Source organism: Pleurodeles waltl, chromosome 6, assembly GCF_031143425.1.
Source record: "Pleurodeles waltl isolate 20211129_DDA chromosome 6, aPleWal1.hap1.20221129, whole genome shotgun sequence".
Taxonomy (NCBI): Eukaryota; Metazoa; Chordata; class Amphibia; order Caudata; family Salamandridae; genus Pleurodeles; species Pleurodeles waltl.
In genome coordinates, this window is record NC_090445.1 from 172,365,342 (window position 1) to 172,383,161 (window position 17,820).

The window sequence follows — 17,820 nt, forward strand, 5'->3', positions numbered from 1 at the left end:
CTCAAGAGCCAGACAGGGAACCTTTTACTTCTCAGCACATTCTTTTAGATCCCATTAACATAATTAGCTGTTTCTGAGGAACACCCAGCAGACTTGACTTGTTAAGATTATGCACTTATATTGGAGAGAAAGCTGCTTAGGGGTCTGAAATTGAGGTAGATGCATTCTCCCCTAATGATGCGGGGCATCCATCAAAGCATACCAGAAGGAGCTGACCCAGTGCTATGACAAGGATGACGTGATAAACGCTTACAGGCCTCCTGGAAGTGTGGTAGAGTGGTCAGGTCTTTTGGAGTTTTCTTGAAGATGGTGGGGGCAAGTAAGGCAGGGCCTTCTTTTGTGACTCGGTGCAGATCACAGGTTAATTCCCCACCAGCAATCAGGGCGAGCGCCTCGATTGCTGGTGGAGAAGCGTTCATCAGCAGTGGAAGAAAACTCTTGAAGAGAATAGTAAAGCAGCAAACTACATAAGAAAGGCAGGTTTTGTTGAGCGTTAGTAGCACTATTACTGAGCACAAAAATAAACCACCAACTCAAGAAAGACTGTAGCATAACCACCGGGTTCCTCAAGCCACTCCACTTTCAAAGTATGGAACCTTTGGGACTGGCTTTATGGTGGACACTATTAAGGATTGAAAGTGACACATGCTTGCTAAAAATTCATTAATTTTGCCATTATAAGATTACATCTGGAAGATCATGAGAGCAGAAAGTTCAGATTCCAATACTTAAACATGCAGTGGAGTAAACAAAGAAAGTGCAAACTACTGCACTAATCGGGACTGGTGACTGAGGCAGAGCACCTGAAGCAACCTGATCTGTCCCACTGTGTACTGTTTAAACCAATGAGCAGAAAGTAGCAGCAGAGAAAAAGCATGCGAACTTGCACAACTCAGTGGGCAAAAATGTATGCAGTACTGATTTGGAGGCACAACAGTATGACACGTTGTTGCAAGGCAACACAAAGCCTTCAATGGGATTTAGAAAGCTACAGACAAACAGCAATAGTTTTGATTTTTGAAGCTCCTCTAAATTAGCATGCTGTGCATTTTTTTGCGCTATCTAGTGGCTGGGTCATTACTGCACATTCGTATGTTTAAGTCTGTAAACTATTTGTGTCCCTAAAAACGTATTTTGTGAATCAATTATAGGAGAAGTGACAATGACGGACTAAGGGCATGATTTAGAGTTTGGCAGGTGGAGTTACTCCATCACAAACGTGACTGATATAACACCTGCAGTATTATGATCCCATTATATCCTATATGATTCCTAATACAGGGGACAGGATATCTGTCACGTTTGTGACAGTAACCAATCATCCAAATTAGGCTACAAGTCATTGAAAATAAGCCCACAATGTTGCAATACATAATTATGTTCAGTTTTTTAATGCCTTGTAGATTTATTTTACTTTGATATATGTATTAACCTCATAAAAATACTTTTGTTTCAACTCCCCTCTTTCTCTAGGGAGGTGAGGGGTAGTGGCCCATATGTGAACCTCCAAAACTATTAGTAAAGGTACGTAACCATTTCTTTACAGTGTAAATCTCCACCAGAATTGCTGTTCACAGATTATGCAACATTCTGTGGTGTTACTGAGGAGAGTGAAATGTGGGTAGTTGGAAATAATTGGTTTAACATCGGCCCCATTCCACAAAGCGAAGTTTGGGGAATGTGTGTACTGATGACCAAGTTTCAGCCATACGTGCAGTGGCCCTGCACTCTCACTGCAGGGGCAAGTTCCAGGGGGTTCCCCTCAGCGCAGCCAGCACTGTGCAGGGGCAGCAGGCCCCTGGTCTAAGAGCTCCAGGGCCCCATCCATGTACTTTTGCAGGGGGGACTCAAATTTCGTTACACCATTGCATACATGCAACTTAAGGAGGCATTAGCAATGTATACTAGTGTGCCCACTTTTTTCCTCACAATGTGAATCCTCGACCCTCCTGTTTATCATGTTAGGTGGTAGCATAGGCAACCCTTGGCATTAGCAACCCGTTTTCCTGTATTGAGAGTGCAACTAAAAACTGATCTGTCTTACCGGACGGTCTTGTATGTAGTACACTACTGCTCCTTGCATATAAGACGTGGAGTTTGCTTTCTGTCAGTTTCTTGAGTTACTAAAACAACATGTGCAGGTGAGTAGAGTGGTTTATATGAACAGACCCTGTCCTTCTGTATTAAAAAAACAAAAAACTGTTAGCAAATACTCTGCTACAGAACGTGATTGTTTGAGGAAAATAGACTTCAATGGGAGATGTTTTTTTGCATCAACATCAAAAACCTACTGGGTAAGCAAAAAGGGTTCTACCTATGTGCATCTAGTGCATGGACGCTTAGAGAAGAGTTAAACTTTAGCAAATACATAGGTATTTGACAATTTCATTTATTAAATCATCTTTATCCATATCTCCATACATGGCCATTATGCAGCAAAACAGTTTACTTGCATTTGTATAGGGTATGGAGGTGACAAGAAAGCAATCAAGATCTAAGCTTTCGGGAGTTAACACCACCAGGTTGACATTGGAGGAGTCTGAACGGCAAATCTTTCCCTTCTGTATCATTAGCTGATATAGTCAACTGTTTTTTGATTCTGTTGAACCATTTCCATTAGCTGCATGTAGCAAACATCATGAGCCCACTGCTGTGCACAGAGTACTAGTGTGATGTGGTTCAGTATGCATTTTGAGATCAGAATGTAAATCTGTGATAGCAGCAGAAAAGCATAAGCAAATATTTTGCACCAACATATGAACCGTTCATTTCCCCTGGACTGATGTTGGACGTGAAGTCAAGGCCTTTGCATTCTTCTTTGTTGTAAACAAATCTATTTGTGGTATTCTCCCTCCCCCAGTCATCAGTTTTACAACTTCTTGATGCAGCTCCCATTTGTGTGATGCTTTTTTTGTGTACATAACATGCCTCTTGTTCTTGTAGGTAAGTTGCGACCCTGTGCTACTTTAATGAAAGTGTGGAACTACATTCACCCTAGTTAGTTGAGGCAGAACGTTGCTGTGGTGTTGCCTGTATCTTCATACTATTCACCAAAACCTGTGTGTAAAGCTTGGAGCAGAAAATAGTCAGTTGTAGGAAATCAATTGGTTTCACTACCTCCTGTTGTGTCCAATGACCTCAGGTCTGGAGTTTGCCCATGTGTATACTCCACTCTGTGTGATGCATGTGTAGCGATTGTCACCGGGGGTACTGAACCTACTCTATACAGTTGCTTGTGTTTTACTTCTCATTCACAGTTCGCTCCATTCAATCTCAAAACTAGATCCTACCTCAAAACGATAGTTACTCACACATATATGTAACTGGTTTTTTTGTACCTTAAGGTGTGGATTCCCTGGACTTGGATTCACTATTTATAGTGATGGATGAGTCATTCTGATGGATAATTCTAAATTCATATTTCTCACCTTTAGAATTTCGCTAGGTACCAGACTAGAAATTATCACAGCAGTTCTCCTGCGCACCTGTAGGTGATACAGCGCAGCTCTACATTAGATTTTCTTCTACCCTGGAAGTAATGGAGCAGACCAGCATATAAATGCCAACCCTTGCACGTCCGAGCCTGCCTTTCATGCTTTCCTTTGGCCATCATTAAAGTTCCTTTTACAATTTCCTCAATCACTAGATCGTCCTAATCCTCTGTTGACTGTGACCAATGATTGAAGAAAGACTCCTCTACGGGCTTCATGAGTAGCCTTGCTGTGGGTATTAGAGGAATGCTTTATGCCCAACATCTTAATCCCTGTCCTCCGTGTTTGAGACTGGTGTGCAGTAGAGGACGACTGCCTTATCCCTTTAGTAATAGAAGTCATCTGAATGAGTTGCTAGTTTCATGCCGAGGGAAAAATAAAAAATAAAAAAATAACAAAAAAAAAAACTTTCTGCTGTGATGTAGAAGGTGAAGATTTCATATTGACTGTGAAACCTAGAGAGGGAGAAGCGTGAACAATCTGGTTCAGGCTGTTCTGGTACTGCTGGGATGAGTACCCCTTTAAATAGCCAGTTGTCCAAGTATGGTTGCACATGTATGTCTCTCTACTATTGCCCAACATTTTGTGAACTTCCTTGATGAATACTTCATCCCACATCCAAGTCATTAGCAGTGTTCTTTATGCTGTGTAAGTGGCCATCCATAAGGCATATAGTTGCAATACTGTCCATGTCAGCATCTGGATAGCCTCAGGAAAGGTTGTCATGAACGTTAGTTTTCTGACATATAGGTTTTAAGATTCCTAGAGCCAGAATTGGTCATAAGGTGAGATGTTTGCTCTAGTAGCCAGCAGGAAGGGCTGTGCATACCTGTACTTTCACAAGTGACAATGAGTGAGCCTGGTGGCTCCCATGTATGTTCGGCCTAGAAGGAATAGTGTGCACCTCCCCCCACAGAGTCACTACCTTCAAAAGTCTAGCTCCTTTAAAGCCTCCAGACCTTTTTGGATGGATCACACTAGGCAGCATCACTGTAAAGGATTTAATAGGAACCAGAACTCTTTCTCTTCTTGCTGCTATCCTGATACGTACAAGGTATGCGGTCATGTAGCAATGGTTTGGGGAGGCATTTTCTATATCCTCCTAGTTAATCTGCTTTGGTTTTCCGCCATATGTCTTCCTTACCCGGGTCCTCTTAAAGAGGAATTTGTGTGTCTTCCTTCTAGTGACCCTGCTCCTCCTGTGATGTTGGAGGGATATAGGTTTCCTCTTTTGCTTGAAACGCCGTCCTAGTTTTTTAGGTTCCTGTTTTGGAAGTGTTCAGTATTCAACTGAACCCTTTTAACAACTATGCAGCCACTTCAGCTTTGAGGATTTGTTTCCTCTTCTCTATATGGATAGTCTTTACCTCCCATGGTAAACGTCAAAGTCAAGGTAGAGTGTATTTGTCTTGTACTTTCCTCTGAGTGTGAGCTATCAAAGTCTAGTGTTCATATTCTCCCAAGTAACATCTTTCATTATTAAACTGGCTGTGCCATTTAAGGAGTATCGGTAAATGCATTGCATCCATTGGAGAACATAAGGTTTAAGTGTGTTTCAGGTGCAAATAAAGGTTTCACGGTCTTTAAAGCACAGTATCTATAATTCAGTATTAATTTTCCATGGCTCTACTTTCAAACAGTAGCTAGATGCTTTCTAGAATAGAAAAAAGTAAATGTCAGTTATTATAAACAATTTATCATTTAATGGTGTAACAAAAAAGATCAATGTTATTGATTAAATATATACAATGCAAAACTATAAAATGGCATGTTATGAATATTCTATTTGCTGAACCCGTGCATATTGTTTACTATTTGTAAATCGTCTATTATGTCGAATTCCTGGAGAGCATAACCTGGTGCTGAAGGACTGCATAAGAAGAAGGAAAGAATGTGAGAGAGTCATGAGACAACAGCCAAGTTATTAGATGTTTCATGAAAGCCAGGTGTTTGGACACGAACTGCATTTCAGAAGGAAGTGATTTCCAGGATTCAGCAGCAATGGATGACAAAACACTACCTCCAAAGCATTATGTACATATTTTGAATTGCAGTCATTAAGTACATTATAATTACTGGGTAAGATATTGGTCTCTAGTGTTCATACCAGTTGCACTGTAATAGCTAAGTTAGGAAAAATTCACGAAGGAAAAGAATCTTAAAAAGTCGTCCCATGTACTCTCAAACAGGAAGTGCCCTCTCACGGCAACTGATCTTCCCTCCCTCACAAAGTAGACATTAAAAGAAAGTTGGCTAAGAGCAACCAACAGCTTGATAATCCCAACTACAATAATACCAAAGTCTGACTGATTAATCTTAGAGATCAAATGCAGAAAGCAACACCGACAGTCCTTGAAAGAAAGACCTCCAATAGTATTTTGTTATGCTTTTAATGAACGTTTGAAACACATAAGGCATATGGTAACATTAGGCATGAAAGCAATACACTTTCTAGTCCATGTAAACAGCATTGGCACAACCGCATTTTGTTCAACTGGGTTACACGCACAAAGCAGAATATAAAGTTCTTTAAAACACTTAGGATAATTTTGAAATGTCCGACCTGTAAAATGACAGCATCCGAAAAGACAAATTCTCCATTTAACAAGAAAAGGGGTACAGATAAAGGCTCATCATAAAAGGCCATGAGAATCCAAAACATCTCAAACACCTGACAAAATAAACTCTTGTGTTAACACCAGAGTTTGGAGTACCAAAAAGACTGTTTGGCAACAATAGTGGTTTTGCACCTTTTGGCTTTAGTGTATTCACTCTTCTGTGTTGGCTGAAGTCACAAGCCCTATCTTTCTTCCCCTGGAGTGGGGAATCTACTCATGTTTGTATGCAGTAATGTTTAAAACAATAGGTGCACTGTACTATCAGGCACTTGTGCAGGTCAAACCGAGGGCAGCAAACCAAATAGCTAGCTGGCAATCCTTTTTCAACCTTTGGGACTACAGTGCTCAATTCTGAATACTTCTTCCCAAAGACAGCATACTTAAAACTTTACAGAAATAGTTACCCTCATGGTCGTTACATTGCAACGCTGAGTGCTGGCAAACTCTTTTAGGCAATACTTTGTCACAACCTACCAGAAACCATCTTGAGTAGAGCACAGTGGAAGCAGAGCAGTCTCAATACAAACGGTTAAGTATAATTCCCAGACCAGATCTTGGATTGATGCTCTGGAAATTTCCCATGTGACAATTTATGAATCTCTACTACCATCTGTCTGCAATTCAACATAAATGACCGTAACTCGCTTGCACAACTTCCCAAAGCATAAACATGCTTCCTGTAAATCAAAAAGCAGCAACTGCATCTACTGTCTACCAGCTACTTCCAACACTCCACAAAAGATTTACAAGGTTCCACCCCCACTCCCCTAAAAAAAAAAAAAAAAAAAAAAAAAAAAATCAAATTAATCACCCCTCTTAAGATGAATTTGCATAATCTGTCCAGGTTAGGTCAGTGGTTAAAAATAATAGCCATCCTCCTGTGGGTGTTTCTGCTTCTTTAGGCAGGCCAGTAAAGCAAAGCTTGGCACATATTTGGACTTCTGTACTCTATTAATGCATGTATATTTTCCATACCAAAAAATTGTTACTGCCTGTGCCAGACACTAGCTTATATGCATTGTGACTGGTAAAGCAAATTGGATGCACACCTGATGAAATGCTGTGTACAGCACTGTCTAATAGGAACACATCCAAAAGGCGGATACCTTGCTAGTGGACCCTAGTTTTTGGAGGTTTAGAACATTACACACAAGCTGGCACATCCACGTTCTTCTTAGCATTTTAATGCACAATTTCCTTCAGGGATCAAGCCAAGAAAACTAATGAACAACTTTACATTTTAGCAATCAAGAAAATTCTTTGAATACGTTCAGAAATGTAAGACCTTTTGTGCTGTAGGGATTCAATTAAGTTGGCATGATTTAGTCGGCTTGTGAATATTTCCATCAGGTCCTTCCCGATGTGAGGTTTCAAAGTGATAAAACATTTACAGCCACAAAAAAAGATTTCAAACACAATCATATCTGTATTGTCCCTATGGTTTGGCTGTAAATTAAAGTCTTGCATGAGGTAAGGCCAAAGACATGAGAATTGTTAAAAGGACTTGGGCAATTAAATTCTGCTGCCTTGGTTATCTGGTTTGTAGTCATTATGCTGGAAGAAGCCATAGACTGTCTGCTTCTACCCCCAACCTTATTGTCCTTTAAATGTATCAGCCACAATTCAGGAAATCAGCTGTCCATAATTAATAAAAACAATTACAAATGACATAAAAGTTAATAGATGGCAAGAAGGTGTGTCACCTTAGACGGATTTCTGCTCACCTTCCACCTACAGAAAAAAAACATTTCCCCCAAAGTGCTACGACAGCAAGGGTAGACAGTGACAGTGCAACAGCCCTTGAACAAGGTCTCTGAAGCAAGTGATACGTGCAGGAGCACACTGCAAATTAACATTGTAAAGACTAGAGTTTTACAAGGCGAAAGTGAGACTGGGCAGTTATAAGCCATCGAGAAAAAGGCACTAGGCTGTCTCCCTGCAGATAAATGAAATGCTGCACTTGGAAAGAAGTGGACCAAGAGGATTCCTGCCTTTGGACGAGCTCTTATTTTGAAGGCCACTGAGAGTAAGGCACAGACTACTGCTCAAAGATTATTTTAAAGAAAGCCTACTCTAGGACATACCCATTCATTCCATAATTCACTTTCCCCTATCAAGGCTATAGCAATATGATAAACATACCAGTTTAAGATATAAGGCTGCAGTACACAAACTGCTAAAGAACCAGAACAAAAATATAAAAGCATGTAATGGTTTGAGAACCACCTTTCTGAAAAGTGGTCAACAAACAGGTATTCCTCAATTGGGCCTTCTGTACTGAATTAGAGCAACCGACCTCATAAGAAGGAAGCTAGTCGAGAGACTAACTTCCTGGAATGTTACAATTAACCAGTCCACAGCAAAAAAAGATCTTGACTGGGATGAAACAGTAGATATGCTCCAGTGGCTGATAATTCAAATAAAAGGGTGCCAGAAAAATCCCAAGTCAACAATATTCACCAAGTGAAACATTGGCGTTAGTGTGGCATGTATAGTTTCCATGGCAGCAACACAGAAAATTCAATTTGAATCGAAAAACGTAATGGCAAAACTCATTTATAGGTTTTGCACCCAAATCATAATTTCAAGACTTGCATAATATAGCGCCAAAGGGAGCAATCAGATACTGTAGATTGGCTAGATGAACTGCTGTACTTTGCATCTTCAGTTACACACCTGTGCAAAAGCTATGTGGCATGTCATGATACAACCACTTTCCCCACATAAGGGTTCCGAGTTTCAAAATGTAAACTTAGGTTCCTGTGAAGTCTACAAAATAAGCATTACTAATAACAGCAGAACTCTGCCATGAATTAAATTTCTCAACAGCAGCATAAATGTTTGTTTCAGACATTAAGAATGTTCCTACATTAATATGTATGCCTTCATTTAGTGTTGCATCGCCTTGAAATTATCATGTGCACCAACTGTTAAACTAAGGTTGTGTCTTTGATTCTTTTGGTTGGAATAGCTTCATGTTTAACAGAGAAGTGACCAAGCTAGGTGAAGGGAAATACGATGCTGAAACTCCAATTTAAGAGCCTGTAGTGGCAAAGTCCATGACAAGAAATACTTCAAATTGATTACTAGCACAGACCATATGGTGAGGTATATCCACAATGACATTAAGAAGATATTATTACATCTACTTTTTTCTCCAAGCGATGTGAACTAACCTGATATAAATTACCACTCGCCCAAAGAGCAATAAAGTTGATCTCCACTTTTCCTCCTCAGCAAGGGAATGCCTTAAACCTTAAAAAAAAGTCTTCATGCAGGCAGGGGCTTCACAGGACATGTGCAAAGAGAAAAATAAGTGCCTGTGCGAAAGCGAGCGCAAGTAGCAGCACAAAAGAGCCCACACTCCCACACACAGTGCAAATATGGATAATTTACAGAAAGCCGGTGCTGCCTCTGCAACCAGAAAGGCTCATCAGTTTGTTACTTGGAACAGCCAAAGTATAGTCAGTGTATACTTCATTTGGATAATGGAGAGTCGGTGTGTCAGGGGACATTTGGAAATGTGCGTAATTACACAGAAGATGAGCCAGTCCATATTTTTAAGGTGTGCTATAACATTTTGGGACTACAGTCACTTATTTGAGAACGGGCAACACAATCACCTCATCTATTTCCTGTGATGCTTTTTCGTAATTGTTTGGCACCTAAAAACTGTTTTTTTACTGTTACCCCACAAACGTAGAAAGGCCTGAATTTAAGAAAAGCTCTTTGACAACCTGTGACAGTACTAACTTTCCAATCGACAATCTATTCCACTTGCAGCATGTGGCTTTAGGATTCATTAAAAAAGTGGAAAATTAGCATTTTTGTGTTTTCCCCGCTCCATCTGGAAACGTAAGATGTCATGCTTGCAGACAAAATACTATTCCACATCAACAAGGCAACCGAACTGTTTGAGATGTGCACATAGATTATCTGCTCCAGTAGGGTTCTGCAATTAGTACACTGAAGTGCCTGTCTGAAACAAAGTGGGTTTACTTTCATGATATGAATCTCTCAAATAAGGCTTTAACTATTCAGGCACACCTTGCACCCTTCTGAAATCTGTGCATACAACCTGTAAACCTTCCCATCGCTAGTATGAGGTGCATGAAAACAGACTGACTGCATCATGAAGGGTTGCGCGATAGCCTCACAATTTATATCTCACCAAACAAGTGCCTTAGGCAAAACAAACACTAGAGTCAACATTGAGCCTGAAGGACATTAATCCCACCCCGCCATCCCCAAACACATTAAAAGCACACACACACACAGCCGACATGTATTGGTCCAATCACACTGAGACGAGTCAGTTTACAGATCCACAACCGAGACGAAGTTCAATTTCACGCTTTACGAAATGTTTACAGTCAGAATATGGACCAGACCGATCTGTCAAATTGGAGTAACGTAAATACTTCAGGGGGCGGGCAGGGGGGAGGAGAAATTAATATTTTGGAATAATGGGTTCCAAACTGCTGAAAGGGTGTAAGCCCAGGGGTGTCGTTCATCCTTGGTGGCTTTTGGCTAACCAGGACAGGCAGCACATCCTGACTAAACCTTACCTAAGGTTTCATCGTCATAAGTTTTTCTATAGCTAGGTGGGTGGTAGGGATTCCCTTAGAAACGGAAATCCCAATGGCAGCTATAAAACAGGAGTTCCTGGGTACTCTTAATGGCATACGCAGCGTGTCTGGCACTGGGCATTTCTAAACTACGATGTCCAGACAGGTGGCCAGACTTGGACATACTGGATATAGATGAAAACTTCTCCACTTGTTTTGTATCTGCAGCCAATCGACTGATTGCTGGCATGCTAGGTGTTTTCCCAGATTTAACATGAAAGATGGAAACCACAAAGCTCTGCGCTCAAATTTTGTAGGGTCCACCGGGTGCTGAGATTTAAATATACACATGAGGTTTAGGGCTGCACTGCGTATAAAAAGACGTCACGTAACACATTTTAATACAAAATCTGCTAAATTATCAAATTCATTTTTTTCCTAACTGGAAAAGAGGTTGAAATGGTCACACTTGTAATTTGCCATCAGGAACATTTTGGTTTGGTTACAAGCACTGGGAATATGCCTGCTTTTAAAAAGTAGAATTATGGAGACTGATCTGTCCATTTCCAGGTCCTGAAACATTAGTAAAGAAAAAAAACCCAGACAAACCACAAATTCACATCCTGCCTCTTCCCAAACATTGCAAAATGCTATTAATTTTCTTCTTTTTCGGCCTTTTCTACTTTTTCTGCATTCCCTGCTTTTTCTGCCTTGTCTGCATTTCCTGCTTTTTCTGCCTTGTCTGCATTTCCTGCTTTTGCTGCTTTTTCGGAATTTCCTGCTTTTGCTGTTTTATCTGCTTTCTCCTCATTCTTTGTTTCTTCTTTCTTAGGTTCTTCCTTTGGAGGTTCTGTTGTCAAGACCACTTTTCCAACATTCTTTTTCTCTTGCATTTGCCTCATAGCATCCCCAACCTAAAAAAGGTAACAAACAGAAAATCCAGTAAATCGGTTTGAATTAGTTTTTTTTTTGTTTTTTTTAACTTATTCAGTTCCGGTGCACATTGTACAAATCATACCTCACTTTACAATCTGGTTAAGATTAAGCATACAAATCTCTCCTTCGTGGATGTAATAACCTTTATAAGATGCTTAGGAACCTATTCAAACAAGATTTGCAGTGCTCTAATACAGTCCAATGGTATTTGGGTTGCTTGGTTAGGTGATGCCTCTGGGACCGCTCCCCACTCAGTTATAGGAGTCAAGCCTGCTGGAGTGACTCTGGTCAAGGGGGTGGGGTATAGGGTGAAGGAGGGGGGAATACACATCTCAGACAATTATGCAGTGTCAAAGCATTCACGCTCTCCTGCTATTAACTGCTACATGTCACAGGTCTTAGTTGCTGATAAACAGAAGTTCTGTTTCCAATGTAAGCTGATGAGAAATCTACATTCTTCAGGAAAATGACTCAGACATCAAAAGGCAAAATTATCAATGTCCTAGGTCACCCCAAAAATAGACCACAGAAAGCTTCCTCTACCTAGATGGAGCAAAACGTTTAAAACGTGGTACTGCAGGCGACAAAACAACTTCTCTTGCATTTAATAAATTTCCAGTCTAAGACCCTGTTCATCCATTGCTCAGGAAACTAAATCAGAACATTTGAGATGCTGGGAAGCCAAACATACTATTCTTACTTCAGTCACTGACTGGGATAGTGCAAACTTCCCCAAACTATCCAGGATGGTTATTTAGAAAAAGTGAATCAGTCCTGGAATAGTTTGAGGAAAGTTACAAATTCCCAAAGTACTTTCCAAAAAAGGATTAAAAAGTAGCAATTTTCTATTGCCTGCAAGTTCTACCCTGGAGGCACCACTCAAGGCAAAAAAACAGTAGCACTACCCTGAAAATGTGTGGATAACCAGAAGGGTCGGAGAGCTGATCAATGTTGTAGTTAAGGAGATTCATGTGCAACTTTATTTGGAAAACTATCCCTCACCTTTACATTTTCCACCAGAGTGAGCTAACAAGAAGTCTTGTCGTGTGACATCTAGAATATTGCAAGGTTATTTATACAGGTCTCCAAAATAAGGTCATACACGGTCAATTAGACCTAAAAGACAACCAAGAATGTACAAACATTTCCAAGCTAAGCCAGCTCTGAAAGTACTCCACTCCCAATGCATTCTACGATCTAATTCATGATGCTCTGTCAAAGGCCTACTGGAACGGTAAATCTAAAAGGTTAGCCCCCACAAACACCCCTACTAGGAATTATCAGTCAACAACTTTACATCTTATCCTGCAATACCCCTTCAAGTGGCAGAAACAGGGTTCCTTGGGAGTTCTGGGTCCTACAGTTTAGAATACTCAAGAGGCCGAATTTTGAGCTGAAACAACTATTCATCATACAAGAAAAGGGGATTTTTCTAGCTTCAGTAAAAAAGAAATATATTTTTTTTTATTAAAAGACATTGATGCATGTATGATATGAAATCCCTCCCTTTAGTCACTGCCCTGGCAGCCATAAGTAGAGGGGACATAATGGCAAATTATGTCACTCGCACTAAGAGGTGGTACAAAAGCCATTACGCTCTTATTGTTAAGCCGCTTGCTTTAACTCGCCCTTCATAGCTTCTTCCTATTGCTTCTTTTTCTCATACTTCATCTTTCATATGGCAAAGTAAACAATATCTAGCCACTGCTTTAGTTAGTGTTCTCTATCCAGCTTATTAAACTTTTTTCGCCAGCCTATAATCTTCTATTCTTACTCCATAAAACTGACATTTCTAAGGAATGATTTGGATGAAGTCTTATCTTCAGCAGCCTGTGGTGAATGTTAAGATAGTGGCATCAATTTTACCCTGCTAAATTCTTCATTTCTAGTCCTTCATACTGACCTTGCTGCTTTACAACTCTGGTACATCTGGAAGCTGTAAGTTTATCATAGGCCAACAAACGATTTGCAGATGCCTAAATAACATCTCAGTGTGAGGTGTGTTCAACTGGCATGTTCAAAACATGGTTGCTCTGCTTAGTATTAGAAAAAACAACGTTTGCACGCTCGAGTTGGATTAACACTTGTGTAGTTCTTCAGAGCTAAGAGCCTGCTGAATAATGTCCTAATCCGCTTAGGCAAGGCACAAAGACAAATTGGGCCTTCCAGATTTTCTCTTTCAGTGCCTTATGTATATTTAAACCTTCTGTTTTTTTTTGTTTTTTTTATTTTTCAGTCTACCACCTGCTGATGCAATTGAAGCTTGTTACCACCCTTTTTATCCCAGTTGTCGATTGCAGGATTTGCAGTTTCTGTACAGTGAGTTCTGTGGTCATTGGTGACAGGGACAGAGACTGGAAGAAGGGCAGGCCATCCATCCTAAACCTAATGTGAAAGATCAAAGATCTTGCACATTGGGTACCATGAGCATTGGTTTCTGTGCTGGTATGGTAGAAGATCACACGCTGCACTTACTCCATTCAAAACCTACTGTACTGCCTCACAACACCTTGAAGCAGCTTTAGACGGTACCAACAACCATCAAAGCATGAAATGACCCAATTCTCTGCTCCCCCGTTCCCTTTCTGCTGCAGAGATTCAGACGTCACAGTCTGGCCCTTACCCCTGCCACAATACTGTGCCATATGGAAACAAAGTATGAATACCATAGTTACCCTTTATTAAAGTTGTTGCTCCTTGTTTGTCAAGCTTAACAACAGAGATATCAGGTGTACACAGAATGCCGAATTCACAGAATTTCAAATCAGACCAAGCACATTTCTCAAACAGTTGAGTAAGATGAACTCTTGTCCACCACAACCTAAACTGACGTAGTTCTTCCTTTATGGATGAACACTGCACATGCCAAAAACAATGAATTTTAAAGTACAGTGACTATATTAGGTAAGCAAAAAGTGTGCATAGGCACAGGGGAGAGAGGCGGTATGTTCAACCATCGCTATGAACTGATTTCTATGGTAGGATTTCACAGTATATGCCCAAAACAGTAACTCCTTTACCAGGATGGAGCCCAATTTGCCTTGATAATCAGCTGAATCAAACCTTTGGACGTGATCACACAGATAATCAATGTAAGCAATGGTTATAATGTGTGTCTGAATCAGAACAGTGGATTTTGAAAGATGAGGTTGAAACACAAAACTTGCCAAATTGCTGCAACCCCCTCCAATTTGTGGAGTGAGTAACTTCTCATTTTGTACATCATCCCTGAACTAAGCATCTTTGAAGATACCACACCAGCTCTTGCTGCTGGCATCTTTTATATAACAGCTTTGAGGTGGTGGAAGTAATTGAACTCAGACAGACAAGGAGTCTTCCACCACTCCAGTTCTTCGAAGATAGAATGAAGAATTGAGATGAGTTCCATCAAGTTGCCATAAAATGGGGACAAAAATTTGAGGATGTAGCAAACCAGAAACTCCAAGCAAAAAGAATACCAAGGAACCAAAGGTAGGGCTGCTGAGGTATCCCCTTGCAACTAAAGCCAAAGCACTAGACGTTCTGTACAATCAATTGTGGTCAGATGAGACCTTAGTTTGACACATCTGTTGATAAGACTCTGTTCACGCCATGTCTGTAACTGGTTCCGATCTATTGAAGATCTTGGATGGGGAAAGATGACTTATTCCAATTTAAAAAAAAAAAAAAAAAAAAAAAAAAAAAAAAAGATCTTGAAGCAGACTGTAGACCTGATCCATCTCCAGAGACGTCCGTTTCTTGGATGCCACATGAACTAACCATTTACCTGGATACGGATAACCATTCCTCCCTCATTTTAAAGAATTGTTTGGTAGATTATGGAAAAAAACACCCAGGACTCTTTCCGATTAGAGCCAGAGCTGCACCTTTTTTTGTCTACTAGACCCTGAATATGGGACTGCAAGGCTAATAGTTTCACAAGGTTGAGGGGACGACTTTACTTCAGAATCTGTAGAAGTGGATGAGAACTTTATCTTATAGCTTACTTGGTCTCAGATCAGTGGCTCTCATCCTTGTCACAGTGAAACCACATGTCGTATAAATGAGATGAGTTGTTACTGGAGGACGATAATCTAGATTACGAGCACAGTCATGACCTGGTAGTCACGTAAGGAGATACATTAGAAATATGTTTGTATAATACTTTTCAGCATTATTATTATGGGTATTGACCCTTTGAGAGTGGGAAAACTTGAAGCTTCTGAGTGACAAAGGGTGAAATAATTTAAGACCTGTCTTTGCCTCCCCAGGCACTAGAAGATGAACAGTCATTTGATATCGGATACCAGCTCCTCTTTTTGGAGGACCAAAAAGAAGTCCTGAAAAAAGTTGCTTGAAGTAGGTTTTCTGCATAGCCTTAGCCTTCCAATTATTTGTAAGAATCTGAGGGTGCACAGATATTATGGCTCTTGAAGCCAATGCAGGGCAGTCAAATGAAACACCTCAAAGAATCTTAGCCCGCGTTTCCATTGTGGCCAGAAGGCTAGACATATGCTCTCCATTCTGAAAAGCCAAGATGCAAAGCTTCTGAAAATATTCACAAAAAACCTGATGATATAACAGTTACATTAGTCACCAAGGACTCCACTCTATAGGAAAACTGCATTAACACCTCCTACATCATATAAGCAAGACAGAAAACTGGGATCTGATATTTTGTGCACACCTCTGCACTCACTTAATCAAAACCTAATAAGCTGATGAATTGGAAGGAAGGGGGCTGTTGAAATGAATGAAAAGAACAGCACGAGTATTGAATAAAGGCTATACTTTAAGAAAGTGCAGATGTCCCCTCTGGTACCAAAATACACGTGACCAATCATCTTTCTGGAAATATTAGCCTGTGGATTCCTCCAAAATGAACTTTCTTGAGCTAAAGGTGAAAAAGGAGAGGATCCTTCACCCTTTATGGCATGTCTCACGTCACAGGACGAAAGATGCCCTTAGAAAATCTCCTAAATAAGCTTCAAGCTAGGAATTCACATATTCCTTCAAGCAAAACATTTGTCGGTTCGCCACTGGCCGCATCCTTCCGAGGCAGAGCATAAGAAGCATCTGGATACAAAGTGTTTTAAGTCTTCTGAGAGTTCTTTCCCATGGTCCCCAGTAGTTGGCAAACCATACAAAGAAGGCACTCTGTCCTTATATAGTTAGGAAAGGCTGCAAAAAAATTTTTGAAGGCTCCATTGAGGAACAAGGATAGACTCATAGAAAGTTTAAAGCTGCATCTCAATTTTGAGAAAAAAATATCCTTTCATGTTTAATTAATGTATTATTTTCTATGTTTTAATTGAATTCGTTGTATTCTAATTTTGGTTTACAAGACCAAAATGTGTAGAAAGCACAACTCCCAGAACTCTTCACAACACAAAAAGCACAGCAAGAGACCAGATAAGAAGGTCCGCCACCCCCAACGTCACCGTTAGCAATAGGGTTCAACAGTGCACTCTGACACCCAGAGCTCAGAGGCAGAGTTGAGAAAAAATGCAAGAGGTCCTGGCAAGGTAAGAAACAAGGCAGAGCTCTTTTTGCAAAAGGAACAGAGTTTGCAAAGTTGGAGAGACCAAGAACACTTCTTCTCAGCTGTAGCTTCATTTATAGAGAGCTAGTGAGGAGAGTGCTGCAGGCTGCCCACGAAGCAGAAGGACTCTGGTCAACCTTGCTAAACTTTACTCCCACAGCACGGCTGCAGAGAGGCGATGAATTTAAAAAGAAGAAAGTGGAAAAGGAAACAGAAAAAAGAATCAGAAACAGTTAGTGCCTTTATACATGTTTACTTCAGTCGCGGCTCGCACTAAGCATAAGGGGCGGGGCAGATCACGCATGGGGGGGGGGGGGAGAAGAATTGAATAAAAAATAAATAAATAATAAAAAATAAATTACTTTACCGTCATGCGCTGCTCCGCTAATCCGTCTCCTCACTCCCAGTCTGCCCTGCGCTAATCCTGATGCTGCTTAGAGCAGTGTTGGGTTTGGCTGGGGCGTCCAGCCAGGGTGGTCCCAGCAGACTGGGAGCCTGTGCAGGATCTTCCGAGCCCAGCACCTGGGTTGCTGGGCTAGAAAGAGGCGGGTGCGCATGTGTGTTTGGCTGGCTCGAGACGGCCAAACACATATGCACTCCCCCTCATTGCTCGTAACCCCAATGGTCCCACCCCTTCCCCCCCAAAAAAAGGACTTTTTTATTGGGAAAAGGTTTGCAGCTGCTGC

The 17,820-nt window shown here is 40.7% G+C and overlaps 1 protein-coding gene across 1 annotated transcript in view; it reads right to left on the reverse strand.

Annotated features, from left to right (window-relative positions):
* Positions 1-5,865: 5,865 nt before the first annotated feature.
* Positions 5,866-17,820, reverse strand: part of VAT1 (vesicle amine transport 1) — a 219,159-nt gene continuing 207,204 nt past the window's right edge. Inside the window, exon 6 of the mRNA XM_069237759.1 lies at positions 5,866-11,591. Coding sequence (XP_069093860.1) covers positions 11,331-11,591 — 261 coding nt within the window. The 3' untranslated portion in view covers positions 5,866-11,330. The remainder of the gene's footprint in view (positions 11,592-17,820) is intronic.